General features: G+C 40.4%; 1 protein-coding gene across 3 annotated transcripts in view; it reads right to left on the reverse strand.

The window, feature by feature from the left end:
- Positions 1 to 219: 219 nt before the first annotated feature.
- The window catches only part of LOC125177129 (uncharacterized), a 124,715-nt gene continuing 109,730 nt past the window's right edge, over positions 220 to 15,204 (reverse strand). For all 3 annotated transcript variants that reach the window (XR_007144818.1, XR_007156535.1, XM_047823240.1), the window contains one exon: positions 220 to 355. Coding sequence is in view for 1 of the 3 variants with exons in the window: in XM_047823240.1 (XP_047679196.1) it covers positions 342 to 355 (14 nt within the window). In the remaining 2 variants the exon portion in view is untranslated. The remainder of the gene's footprint in view (positions 356 to 15,204) is intronic.

Raw genomic sequence — 15,204 nt, forward strand, 5'->3', positions numbered from 1 at the left:
ATCTCCCGGAGGGGGAGATTACTTTTCTAAATTAGGAAACCAAAGACTGTATCTTCCCTAACCCCTATTAGAACATCGGGTCTCTATGATGGAATTATTTGTCCGCAGAGGCAGCCTGTGTGAAATCAAGAGGGTAAACTAAGAAGACCCATATAATTTGTGCTTCGGTCACTTACCAGGTCAAAAGACCGCTTCAAGCATTGCGGTCGTCAGGCTAAATAAAGGCAGTCAAGTCCCAACTTTTGTTCTGCATTTGTTGATTTTGAACACTGGATTTTAAAACAGGGTACGTTGGATACCCGCACTGCAACTGGAAACTGCCAGATTTTTGCTCCTTTGACTCACCAAAATAAGTCTGTTGGAATCAAGAAGGAAAAAAAAAGTATCCTAAATGTATGACTTTCTTTTACTCTTTAAAATTTCAGCGATAATCACATAAAAAAAACCTTTAAAAAAAGAGATTCGGGGCGCCTGGGTGGCGCAGTCGGTTAAGCGTCCGACTTCAGCCAGGTCACGATCTCGCGGTCCGGGAGTTCGAGCCCTGCGTCGGGCTCTGGGCTGATGGCTCAGAGCCTGGAGCCTGTTTCCGATTCTGTGTCTCCCTCTCTCTCTGCCCCTCCCCCGTTCATGCTCTGTCTCTCTCTGTCCCAAAATAAATTAAAAAAAAAAAAAAAAAAAAAAAGAGATTCATTTATTCAACAAAAACGTGAAAGCGCAGATGTGCGAAGGCTCTCAGGCAGGTGTCCTCTGCCCTCGCCCTCGCAGTTGGCCATCTACTGGAGAGAAGTTTCCTTTCAGTTCATTCACCCTGGGAGGTGCCTTCCTTGCACTGGTGGTGTCTTACGTTCTTGGTACAAGAGAGGGCGGTAGAGTCCTGCTTACAAGCATTTCTTGAAACCGGAAGTGGATTTTCATCTTTATACTTTGACTTTTTTAACAATTGAGGTAAACCATACTTTTTTTTCTTTAGCTTGTGTATCTTGAGGAAATTAGCTTGTAGGTGACATCCTTTCCAAGGATTATTGGGATATTTACTGTTGAGACATTTCCATGTTTTAAAAAAACCAAAACACTCTTTTTTTAAAATTTTTAATGTTTACATTTGAAAGAGAGAGAGTGGGGGAGGGACAGAGAGAGGGGGAGACACAGATTCCGAAGCTGACTCCAGGCTCTGAGCTGTCAGCACAGAGCCCGATGCGGGGCTCGAACTCACGAACCGTGAGGTCATGACCTGAACTGAAGTCGGACGCTCAACCGACCGAGCCATCCAGGCGCCCCAAAACACTTTCAGTAAAAGCCAAACTAACAGCCAGAAGGGAATAACTTATTTTAAACTGTAACCTGAAGAGGAGTTTAGTGTAATAGAAAATACATTCATATAATACAGAAAATTATTCCTTTTCTCCTTACTAGATTTTTTTGTTTTAAACAATTTTGCTTCATAGTTGCTGACTCTTTTACAAATATTATTTACAAAGAGGCCCAGTAATTTCTCCACCAGACACTTACTTACCCATTGAATCCATGAGTTTATAGAGTAAGTTAGTCCTGTGAACATGTAGTGACATATAGATACTCCCTTTGTATGTAAGAACTGAGTGGAATTTAAGCAGTGAAAAATAGCGCTTTTTGAAACTTTTGTTTCTTCCGTGGTAAACAATGAAAGGATATTGTTATGATTTAATTCTGCCTTTATGTCAAAGTGGCCCATCTTGGGGGATCCCGTTTTCAGAGCCTATAATAGTCTGACCCTGGTAAACAGATTTGTGGTGTGGAGTTTCCCTTCGGATGCTACATGTAAGAATCCCACAAATAGACTCTAATCCAAAAGCAGTTGACCAAAATAATAACATGGTGTCTGGAAATAATTCTGAGACCTTCAAAGGGTGATCATAGAGCATAGGATTACTGAGCTATCCTTCAGAATGAAGATAATAAGTGGAAATAAGTGTGGCCCGTTGGTCCAGCTTAGTGAAAGAACATTCTAGCAAAGAGCTGTTCAGCAGTGGAACAGACTGTGTTCATATGGGAAGTGGTAAAGTTCAGTGATTCAGAACCCGAAATCTGGAGTTAGGTTGACCTGGGTTCTGATCCAAGCTCTGCCACTTACTTGCTGCGTTGTTCTGACACTGCCTCATTCTTCTCCTTTGTGAAATGGAAATACTTGTATTTTCCTCATAGGGTCATTGTGAATAGAAATGAGATTGTGCGGGTAGAACAGTAAACCTAGTCCCTGACACACAGTAAGCACTCCCCACACTTTAAGAGACTCGTTTGAAGTATGTCAGCCAGAGACCGGCAGTCGTGCCATCTTTGGGCAGAAATTCTTACCCTGGGAAGATGAGAAGACCAGATGACCTTCCCTATGGTATGATTCTGTGTTTAGTCACACTATTGAAGACTAAAGATACCGTTGTAATACACTAAGTCATCTATCATTTAGGAATGGCCACTTTTTAGTCATCTAGGAATACAGTGGTGAGCAAGGTAGACTCCTTCTCTGGAATACACATTCTACATTGGGAAACAGAACAGTTTGAGTGAAAAAGTGAGATTCTGATGAGACTTTGTGGTAAATATAACACTTGGTTGGCTAAACACCCATTCTCAATTGTCTTCCTTCTACCATTTTGGAGACTGGAAGAGCTAGGTGCTTGCTTTCTCAGCCTAACCAGCATCTAGGGGTAGTCACATGATGTTCTGGCCAGTACAACATAAATGGAAGTCTACTGGGGGATTTCTGGAGAATCATTTGCTTTTGGATTTAAGAGAATAAAAAGGTATGCTTAGCACCACCGCCTTCTCCCTCCTTCCCTGACGAACTTGAATGTAATGCCTTGAGTTGCAGCAGCCATCTTGGAACTATAAAGCAACAAATGACATTCTTAAGGAAGGCAGAAAGAAGGCTGGGTTTTTATGATTGGGGAACCACTGTATTGGCCTTGTAATTCCTTACTCTAGATTTTTATGTGAGATAATTAAATGTTTTAGTTCATTTAAGCCAGTGTTTTGGTTGGGTGTTTTCTTGCAGATAAAAAGCATTCCTAAGAAATTCAGTATTAAATTAACCTACGTTCATTTGGGTTGATTTTTTTTTTATGGTTTTAAGATTCCATATCCAGGAAAATAGTCTGCTGTTATGTCTTATTTTATGTCCTTTAATAAGATGTTTTTGGTGGGTTTTTTTTTTCAATTTAGATTCTGTGCATTTCTTTTGAGACACGTTTAGATTCCTGTGTCAAATTTATCCCGCACGTTTATTAATTATAGCTACTAGAGTAGGATTTTTTCCCCATTGCTGATTAGTTTTGGGTGGTATAGAGAAAGGGTATCAATTTTTTCTTATGTATGTCATATCTGTTCACCTTAATAAACCCTTATTAATTTTAATTAGCTATTATAGATATTCAGACTTTGTAGGTATACCACTCTGAAAATAAAGATAACTATATGCCTTTCAAGATTTTTATTGCTTGTTTGATTTTTTAAAATTTTATTGCATTAGCTACATTGTTCAAAACAATGTTAAATGATAGTAGTGATATGATGTATCTTTGTCTTATTTCTGATTTTAATGGAAATATTGGTACTTTACCAAATATGATATTTGCTATTGAATGTTGGTAATTTTCATACTTAGTTTTTTAATCTCAGAATTTTATTAAGAATCATTGCTTAATTTTGGGGTGCCTGGGTGGCTCTGTTGGTTAAGCGTCCGACTTCGGCTCAGGTCATGATCTCACAGCTCGTGGGTTCGAACCCCACATCGGGCTCTGTGCTGACAGCTCAGAGCCTGGAGCCTGCTTCAGATTCTGTGTCTCCCACCCTCTCTGCCCCCCCCCCCAAAATAAACATTAAAAAAATTTTTTAAATAGTTGTAAAGAATTATTGCTTAATTTTATAATGGCTTTTGGCATTGATGTGTACAATATATTGACTAATGAAAGGTACAGATATTTTCTTATGGTTATTGTTAGAAAAACTTTAGTTGGTAATTGACTTCTTGCTTGAAACTTCTATTCTTCAAAGAAAGAGGGCAGTAGAGTGCCATCATATAGAATTTATCAATTATGGTCCACCCATCTCCAAAAAGAATTTGAGCCTCTTTGCGATAACATTTTAAAAATATGTTAAAATAGAGTAATGTCAAAAATTGCATAGAAGGGAGGAAAACACATTTATTCAAAACCTGGATTCATAGTTATGGCAATTAAGCATTATTTAATTCTGAGTTTTCTCATAGCCAAAGAAGGAAATGTGGATATATAATTTTCATCTAATAAAAGGAAATAGATCCATTCTTTAAAGAAGCAAGAACTTTTTTCCGCATTTTTCCATTGCGTGGACCTTTAAAGGTGAAATGAAACAATATTTATAAAATATATTTTTTATAATTTATATGTTATATAAACTATTTATAAAAATATTTATAAAACAAAAATTTAATATAACACGAAGAAACTTTTTTTTTAATGTAATGAAAAATCACGGGAGGTGTGAGAAAGGGATAGGGTCTGTAAGCCAGTAGTTCAATAAATATTAAGTATTCTTGTTTGTCATATACACTACGGATTGGACGCACAGTCTTTGTCAGGGCTTGATAGAGTGATGGTGGTAATGTTCTGTATTTCCGCTGTCCAACATGGTAGCCCCTAGCACATGGGCTTTTGAGCACTTGAAATGTAGTTTGTGTGTCTGAGGAACTGAATTTCCTACCTTCTTTTTACTTAAATCGTTACATATGGCTATTGGCTACTGTATTGGACAAACTCAGCAGGTGACTAGGTTTTCATAATAATGGTCAGCAGTTTGTTTCGACTCAGTTTCCTTGTTCGTTTGTATGATTTGCTTTCTCTGTAGTGTGACCTTTTGGCAATGTTTCTAATAATTCCACGAAGATTAAAGATTAAAAATTATCATGCATCTTGAAATACTTCATTGTTGAATCTTTTGTTAAATATTTTCCAAATGAAAGTGAAGTCATTCTGTGCAGAACTGAGGAAAATGGTTCTCAAAAAGCTTTTAAGTGTTTATGTGTGTTTGTACTTATCGGCTCACTTCTGGGAACATATCTGTTTTTCTACCTTTTTTTTCCCCCCTGAAAAGAAACTATTTTTCACATGCAACAGCTCAGGTTTCAATGCAAACTTGTCTCACAGAGATTTTTTTTTTTAATGTTTCTTTATTCTTGAGAGACAGAGATAGAGGGCAAGCAGGGGAGCGGCAGAGAGAGAGGGAGACAGAATCTCAAGCAGGCTCCACACTGTCAGCAAGGAGCCCAACATGGGGCTCAAACCCACAAACTGTGAGATCATGACCTGAGCTGAAACCAAGAGTCAGACGTTTAAACAACTGAGCCACCCAGGTCCCCCCATATAGATTTTTTAATGCATCCCATAGAGGTATTCACAATAATTGTTGCAAATACCCTAAAAATCAGGTTAGAAGGCACTAAAATGCAATCACAGCTTCATTACTGGTAATATTGAATTACTGCATCTTTACTAATGATTGTATTAGTTTCCATCTTTATTTGTATGCTTTAATTTTTTTTTAACCTTCCTTTTATTTTTTGAGAGACAGAGAGAGACAGAGCATGAGCAGGGGAGGGGCAGAGAGAGAGGGAGACACTGAATCTGTAGCAGGCTCCAGGCTCTGAGCTATCAGCACAGAGCCTGATGTGGGGCTCGAACTCACAAACTGTGAGATCATGACCTGAACCAAAGTCCGACGTTTAACCGACTGAACCACCCAGGCACCCCACAAATCAATAACTTTTAATGTGCTCTCTCTCTCTTTTTTTTATTGAGAGAGAGAGAGAGAGAGAGAGCTCACAAGTCAGGGAGAGGGCAGAGAGAGGGAGACACAGAATCCAAAGCAGGTTCCAGGCCCCGAGCCGTCAGCACAGAGCTCGACGCGGGGCTTGAACTCACAAGCTGCGAGATCACGACCTGAGCCGAAGTTGGACGTTCAACTAACTGAGCCACCCAGGCACCCCTGGAATATAAATTTTCATATAAGGCTGAGATTAATTTATTCAGTGCCCAAGTGTCTGGAACGTAGTAGGTGTCATTCATTTAGTCCACACTTGACCAAGTGACCACCTACTTGATCACCTACTAGTTAATGATCTACTCAACTATTATATTAATAGTTATTGGATCATTAACTAGCTTAAGCTTCTCAGGTCAAATAATCTTTTAATCTATCTACTTGGATTTTATTTCAGTCTGCACTTGCCCTACTCTATTTTCTTGAGACCTATTTCCTTTCATATTTCCTTTCTGCTTGCCTTTATTCATTTGTCACTGTTTCACCATTCCTCCCCCTCCCCAATTCTGGATTTGTTTCCTTTTTCAGAATTCAGGGCCTCACTGGAATATCCATACTAATATTGTGACTTCGAGCATTGCTATCTCTATTATTTTTTTCTGTAGAGAGAGGTCTCATATGCCACCTCCTGCTTCTTCCTCATCAAATTAGGTACGAGAATCTATTGTCCTTCCCTAGGTATTGAAATACTATTTTCAAAGAAATTTCGAAAACGTTCTGTATTCCCTATTACATTTTGCACAGACACCTCCAACCTGCTTTCCTATTGTTTCTCCCCGTAAATCCACTTCTGAACGTTACTTTCTCACAACTGCTGTATTTTTTGTGTCCGGCTGGCATTCAGTGAAGCTGGGACGACAGGAACCATTTCACCTGAAACACTAAGTGGTGGTGTGAATAAAGTACCCCCTCCCCACTGCTCCCAGTATATCCAGAGCTTGATCTCTAGAACTTGTGAATGTCGCCTTACCTGCCAAAAAAGGCTTTGCAGGTGTGACTGCATTAGGGATTTTGAGATGCAATTATCCTAGATTATCTGGGTGGGCCCTAATAGAATCACATGTTTCATCGTAAGAGGGAGGCAGAGGAAGATCTGCCATATAGAAGGGAAGTCAAGGGGCGCCTGGGTGGCGCAGTCGGTTAAGCGTCCGACTTCAGCCAGGTCACGATCTTGCGGTCCGTGAGTTCGAGCCCCGCGTTGGGCTCTGGGCTGATGGCTCGGAGCCTGGAGCCTGCTTCCGATTCTGTGTCTCCCTCTCTCTCTGCCCCTCCCCCGTTCATGCTCTGTCTCTCTCTGTCCCAAAAATAAATAAACGTTGAAAAAAAATTTGTTTTTAAATAAATAAATAAAAAGAAGGGAAGTCAGTATGGCCACGGAGGCAGAGATTGGAGTGATGCCACCAAAGCCAAAGAATGCCAACGGCCACCAGAAGCTGGAAGAGGCAAGGGAGGGATTCCTTCTCAGCACTTCCACAGTGGACGTGGCCCTGCCTGGGCTTTGATTCTGGCCTCGTGACACTGATTTGGGACTTTAGGTCATCCACGTTGTGAAAGAATATAAATTTCTGTGATTTTTAAGCCCCTAAGTTGGTGATACTTTGCTGCAGCAGCTGTAGGAAAGTAATACCGAGCTGATACCTGGAAAATATACCTAAAGATGTAAAAGTATAATATGAAATTGGATAATAGGTAGAAGCTGGAAAAAATTTGTAAGTATGATGCAAACAAGATTAGATTGCTTTAGATGGTTGGTAGAAGATATTAAAGACGTAACCGGTGAGAGCTCAGAAGGAACTGAGCACAGTATTGAAACCCTGTATTGTCTTAGATAATACATGCATTGTAAACAGACTGTTAGTAAACATTTGAATTTAAAGGTGTTGCTAGTAAAGGTTCAGAAGGAAATGAGGAACATGTTTTTGGAAACTGGAGGAAAGGGGATATTTGTTATATGGTGGGAACACACAAGAATGGCTACAAATTATGAAACTATGGACTACCTTTACCTTGCTGGAAAAAGTAAGGCCAATCTAGAATTCTGTATCCAACAAATGTTTGTTTGAAATTTGAAGAAAAGGAAACATATCTCAAACATTCAAGCTGGAATGTTCATTGCCATCAAATCTATACTACAAGAAATAGTAAATGGAGATCGTTAGTCTGAATGAAAGTAATACCATTTGAAAACTTGGATCTACACAAAGGAATAAGAAGGGCCTGAATTGGGGTGCCGGGGTGGCTCAGTCGGTTAAGCATCCAACTTCAGCTCAAGTCATGATTTCACGGTTCGTGGGTTCAAGCCCCACATCTGGCTCTGGGCTGACAGCTCAGAGCCTGGAGCCTGCTTCAGATTCTGTGTCTCCCTCTCTGTCTGCCCCTTCCCTGCTCACACTTCGTCTCTCTCTGCCTCTCAAAATTGAGTAAACAACAACAACGACAAAAAGAAGGGCTTGAATTGGAAAATCTATGGCTAAATATAAAGAACTTTTTTTCTTTTAGAAAAATTTTTTTATACATAAGTGACTATCGGGGTGCCTAGATGGCTCAGTCAGTCAAGCATCTGACTCTTGATTTCGGCCTAGGTCATGATCTCATGGTTCAGGAGAACCTGCCCCACGTCGGGCTCTGCACTGACAGCTTGGAGCTTGCTCGTGATTCTCTCCCTCTCTCTCTCTCTGCCCCTGCCTTGCTTGCATACATGGGCTCTCTCTCTCTCTCTCTCTCTCTCTGTCTCAAAATAAAAATAAATAAATAAACATTAAAAAAAAGGTAAGTGACCATTTGAAGCAGAACTAATAATGCCTGATGAATTTATATAACATGTAGAAGTAAAAAAATGACAAAAATATCACAAAAGATGAGATGAGAAAATGAAAACATGCTGTTGTAAAAATATGAGAAATAATATAATATTTGAAGTAGATTCTGACAATGTAAAGAGGAGTATTGTAAATTCTAGTGCAACCAAAAATAAAACAAACGCATATGGAATAGCCAATAGAAAAAGGTAAAACTCTATCTTCATTTTGGTGATTAAAATATCTGTATGTCATTTGGTGATTAAAATATCTCTCAAGATTCAGCAAACCATACACTTAAAATGGGTGGGTTTTACTGAAGGTAAATTAAGCCTCGGTAGATTTGATTAAAAAATGAAACTGAAGATTGGAGAATGGGAACAGAAACAAGACAGAAGATGGGAAAACGGAGAATGAAAACAACAGAAAAGAGACTTCGGTGGAGGAATGGTGGCGGAGAGAATAGCTGTTGGATAACCTTGACCCACAAGTACATCTGGTGAGTGAAAGAACGTGATTAGGTGTAAGAGGAAGTAAAAAGAATGTGAACAGCAGTTGTACAGCAGATGCCAGGAAAACAAAATGAATGAATCCATTGTCAACTGAAACCAGAGAGCCAGAATATTGAATGTCAGGTATTCTCGTTTCCTTTAGTTTCCTTAGCCATGGTTTGTAGCCTCGAGGAAGCACCGAGGAGGCATTACTAAGGGTTAGGAATTGCAGAGCACATATGGCTCGGAAGTACGTAGTGTTAGGAAAGCAAGGTAGATAAGACTGCTCGGTATATAAAGGGTAGGAGCAGTAAACCTTGGTTAGAAAGAACAGGTAGAGCATGTATGAAATATAGGAAAGGTGAAATCACAGAATGGGACGAAGAAAAATATTTTCTATGATCCGTTGATACATGATGCAACCTGAGCTTTCCAAAGTTGTGTAGTAATGGTAGGTAGCTGAGGGTGAAAAGAGAAAACACTTCTACTGGGTACAGACTGAAAAAAAAGTCCCTCCCTTCTCTGTAGGGAATAATCTCAATGGACATCAAACTTATCAACTTGTACCTTTGACAGAAATGTATTTCTCATTCTCCTTAGTGTATGGATCTCGATGACATATTTTTTAAGAGTTACTTGGCGCCCAGTCTCTCAATTCATTGTGGGCCTTACAGACCACAGTGCAGGGTATGCTTTAAGGTGTAACTCCTAAAGGCATAAGCCAAGTTCACTATAGACGAAAAAACGAAAAAACATTGGACTAAAATGTTTTTAACCTCTCAGGGCCTTAATAGGGCTGATGATGGATGATTCCTACCCGAGAAAAAGAGGACAAAGAGATTTTGGCTCATCAATAAAGCACCTGACTCCTTGAGAAATGTCTGGAGATTGAATTTAAAGTCAATCTTAAATTAATTTGACAAATGCACATAAAGAGTATTACCTGCACCAACTGTATGTCAGACCTATAAGTATCTATGTACAAACAACAGCTTATAATTAATACAGAAAAAAAAGAACACTACTTTTCCTGGTTAGGAGCATAGAAAAGGCAAGTTTGAAACAAAAGTGTCATTCGGACATTTGATAGGACATCAGCTATCAAGATCATGACTTATTTTTTAATAGCTTTGGAAATGTTTCTTGAAGACTCTCCTCTTGCACTGACCTCTCCCCTTTCAATTCATAAAGTACTATTGTCTATTTGTCACTTTTGTACTTAAATGTATTCTCAATTGCTTCTGTATGTCTTTAAAATTTTTTTTTTAATGTTTATTTATTTTTTTTTTTTGAGACACAGAGAGAGACAGAGCATGAGCAGGGGAGGGGCAGAGAGAGAGGGGGAGACACAGAATCTGAAGCAGCTCCAGGCTCTGAGCTGTCAGCACAGAGCCCGACATGGGGCTTGAACCCGTAAACTGTGAGATCACGACCTGAGCCGAAGTTGGATGCTTTACCAACTGAGCCACCCAGGTGCCCCATCAATTGCTTCTGTATGTCTTGACCTCCATCAAGCTTGCAAAATAATAGAGAATGGAATTTTGGTATGTTTCATAATGCTTTGCCTAGTGCTACGCACATAATAAATGCTCAATTAATACAGTCACACCTGGATTCTGAGATCCTTCAATGGTAGAGAATAAGAGAGCTATAAGGCAGAATTTCCAGTCTCAGAGGTGAGTCAAGAGCAGCAAGCATGTACCAAGGAGGAGTCTCTCACAGTGACTGGTGCAAGCACAGAAAGGAGGAAGGGCTCTTCCTCCAGAATGTAAGTACCCACTTGTTAGACCCAAAGGAGCCCTCCCTTAAACAGGTTAACTTTCTTTCCCCTATGTGACTATACAAGGATAATCTCAACCTTTCTCATCAGGAGAGGATTGAAAGGTATGATAATGGCATGAGCCACTCACCTGTATCCTCTCGTCCTCCATCAGTAGACTTCCAGAACCCGGAATGCCACCATCTAATACAATGAATAGCCATGGGAGGCAGCGGTAAAGTGAAGAATTGGAAATTCTTCCCAGGTGTGGCATGCTATTGGGTGGGTCATCTACCCCTCTCTAAGTCGCCTCTCCTCTGTGCAACTGGATCTCATAATGTCAATGCATGTTGAATAAATTTCCAGTCTACTCGAGGTCTAGAGAGCAGGAAACGCACCAAAAGTGCTTCTAAATGAGCAGAATCCTTTCCAAAGGGACGCCTCTATATCTGGGGACATTTTAGTTTTAACTATGTACATTCCCAGAATAGTCAGATCACCTCTGCCTAGGAATCAGGGACATGGTCACAGAGAGTCCTTTACCTTAAAAGGAAAGAAATTGGAAAAACAGTGCCTGATGGCCCTCATTTTGCCTCCACTTGCAGTGGGAGCTCAGACAAGTCATTCAAACTCCCCAGGCCCATTTCCTCTTCTAAAATACGATCGTGACAATGGTTCCTGCCTCGTGAGAATATTGTGAGGATTTATTGAAATACTGCACTTAAAGAGCTTGGAACCATGTGTGGCACATAGACACCATTCAATAAATACTAGCTGTTATTGTAGAGAGGAGCACAACAGATACAGCTGTCAGGATACTTGATACTTTGTGGGACTCACAAACTTCATGACTTGAATTCAAAGCTGTTTTAGGACCTTGAAAGAACCATGGGCCTCTTGTTTGGAAGACCCCAATACACAAAATAAACAGATAAAATATATATAGTCAAATTCTCAAGTCAATGGAATTGCTGTCATAACATTTTTGAAAATACATATAATTTTACTATTGACAGCTTTCCTCATTTTGAATATATTTTTTTTTAGGTCTGAAAGATTTTTTGAGAGAGAGAGAGAGAGCGTGTGCGTACGTTCGCACATACACACAGAAGCAAGGGAGGGGCAGGGGGAGAGGAAGAGAGAATCTTAAACGGAGTCCAGGCCCGGCAAGAAGACAATGTGGGGCTTGATCTCATGACTGTAAGACCATGACCTGAGCTGAAATCAAGAGTCTGATGATGCTCAAGCGACTGAGCCACCCAGGCGCCCCAGGTCCGAAACACTTTTCAAATGGTAATTGCCACTGTGCGTTGAATGCTTAATGCTCACCAGATTCTGTCCTACGAGCATTACATACCTTCACTTATTTAATCCTCACAGTAACCACGAGATAGGTACCTCTATTGCCTCCATTGTACAGATGAGAAAAACCAAATCGCAGAGAACCTAAGTGACTTCCCCTGATGGCATAGCTAGTAAGGAGCGGAGCTCACGTAATGTCCCAACATGACACCAGTGGAGCTTGAGTATTTGTCAAGCTAGGACATAGCACAACTAGGAAGGACAGAGCTCAAGGTACTTGACCAACGTGACAAAACCATGAACGGGTAGAGCTAAAGGAACTTGTCTACTAGGGCAACAACTGGTAACTAGCAGGCTTCAAGCAACTTCCCAAGACGGCACAGCTGGTAAGGGGCCGTGACTAAGTACCCTCCCAGGTCACACAGCCTGTGAGGGGTGGAGACGATAGGTGGTCGAGCACCACGCTCTTACGCTTCTGTGGTGCCTGTAGTACTCTTTCTTCTGTAGTTCATTGGTTCTGGGCTCTATGCAGTGACTCTTAACAGACAATATGGCCTTCATTTTACATTTGTCTTCTCCCTCATTTCTTCCAAGTGGGTCTTAAGACAAAAAAAGTCTTCTTTTCTTGCCTTTGGGAGGCAAGGGAAGAGGAGCACTGAAAAGCCTGCCTCCCACTGCAACCACCCATCCAGAATGGAAGAGCCCTAAGGCTAGAATGTTGGCTTTTTTCTGAGGAGCACAAAGTCGGCTGAGGCTTGTGGCTGGAGAGGAGGAAGAAACGGGTTTAGGATTAGGAAATGGCGAGTGAGCCACTTGGCTTGGTATAAAATTTAAGATTCACCAAAATACTCAATAGTCAAGAAAAATTTAATAAAATATTTTTGAAAATTTAAACAGGAAAAAAAACATAAAGAAGAAAATATCAGACTTTTAAATAAAGGCCAATAGTAGGTGAAGCAATTGAGGCCAAGTCATGCAAGATGAGTGTTCGAAAGACCGCATTAAAATGTTATTTACGTGAGTCACTGCATTTTTAGAAACCCCTTAAATTTTGTGGCTGAGCAGAGTGCCTCACGCACCTCATCCTTATCCTGAATTGGGGAAGAAGAGAAGGCTTGGCATCCATTGGAGCCGGAGGAATAATCCTGGGGCCTCACATGAAAAAAGAGGGCATGAAGCCTCCCTAAGAACATTCCGTGCCAGGTTCCCTATCATACATTATTTCCTTTACTCCTGACAGCTACCCTTCAAGGCAACTATTAGCATGATCGCTTTTTTGAAAAGTTTATTTATTTATTGTTGAGCGTGAGAGCGAGAGCAAGCAGGGGAGAGGCAGAGAGAGAGGGAGAGAAAGAATCCCAAGCAGGCTCTGTGCTCTCAGTGTGGATCCTGACACAGGGCTTGATCTCACAGTTTGTGAGATCATGACCTGAGCCAAAATGAAGAGTCGGGGCTTAACCCGATTGAGCCCCCCAGCGGTCCTGGCATTATCATTTATATAAGGGAGCTGAAGGCCAAAGTTACAAGGATAGAAAGTAGCCAAGCTGAGTTTCCAGATCTCCCTGCCTCTGGAGCCTGGCTATTCCCACTACTGGCCGGTATGTGCCTAATAGCCAAAAAGCAGAATTCTTGACATTTTTTTTTTTTTCATTTTTAGGTCATAAGTTCTATCACATGAAGACAGAAATCACAATGAGAAATTTCACTTACTTGACCCCTCTGGAGGCTGCCTGGAATTTTAAGGAACAGATTTCCTCTCCTGGTACTTGAAAAAACTACAGTTCCTCCCAAGTCACTCATGTATTAACGGCTCGGGACATAAGAGTGTTGAAGGAATGCACCCTTTTAGTATTGGTGTACCATTTTCTGGGCCACAGCATATTTGGAATAGAAATGATCAGTTAAGTGAATTCAGTGACAATTTACACTTGTGTTGTAAATCCAGCCCGTTATTTATGGTAATCCAATTTTGGGTGCAGCGGAAAGAGAGTGGGCTTGGAGTCTGAAATGAAATCGACTGCCAGTATGTTACTTTGAATCATTTATTGAAATCTCTCTGGGGTTTCAGTTTCCTTTTGTACAAAATAATAGGGTTTTTTTTTCCCCATGAAAATGAGATATATGAAATCCTGCCTCCCTTAAATCGGCATGACCCAGTGATGAAGAACCTACGTTGTGATTTCTACTTGAACATCAGGAATCCAGGTTCAGTCAATACTTCTACACTGCCAGATGCAATTAAGGCATAGGGCCCTCCTTGATCTAAGAAAATAATTAAAACTATTAGTAAACAAGTGCACATAGATCTGACTCCACTGGTTACTTCATCATTGCTGTCTTCTATAGCCACTATTGGCATCTATCACAGCTTGGGCTCTGGTCCATAAATAGACAGCTATTATAGCTGCATTATTATCATCTTGTTTGTACAAGTTCTGCTGTGAACAATAACCATTTATTATCTAAGAAATCACCTTTGGCTTCCATAAACTAATATTCTATGAATTCATAGACCGGGCATAGTATTTCAGGCAGATTTAATCAAATACATTTTTGTGCCCCAATAGATTTTGGGCATAACTCTGCTGTATTTATTTAATCTTTGTATTCTCGATGGCAGGTACAATGCCTGGCTTGTGATAGGTTCCTCAAGAGACGATACTTGATCCTTGATGGACATCACTAAAACAGCTGGGGTTTTTGTTTGTTTGTTTATTTCATCCGTGGGTATATAAATATTCTAAACACTAGGCTCTCCAGAGTCTGCTATACCGCTTAGCAAATGACCCATGAATCAGAGCATCGGATTGAAAAGTAAGGATTAGGGACTAAAAGATCCTGGTGTTTGATACTGGTCTAGCTTTTGACTTATTGGAACTAATTTACCTGAGTTGAAGTTTTTTTGTGTGTTTTGTTTTGTTTTGTTTTTTGAGAGAGAGAGAGAGAGAGAGAGAGAGAGAGAGAGAGAGAGCACGAGTTGGGGAAAGGGGCAGAAGGAGAGAGACAGAGTCCCAAGCTGGCT

This window comes from Prionailurus viverrinus, chromosome A1 (assembly GCF_022837055.1).
Source record: "Prionailurus viverrinus isolate Anna chromosome A1, UM_Priviv_1.0, whole genome shotgun sequence".
NCBI lineage: Eukaryota > Metazoa > Chordata > Mammalia > Carnivora > Felidae > Prionailurus > Prionailurus viverrinus.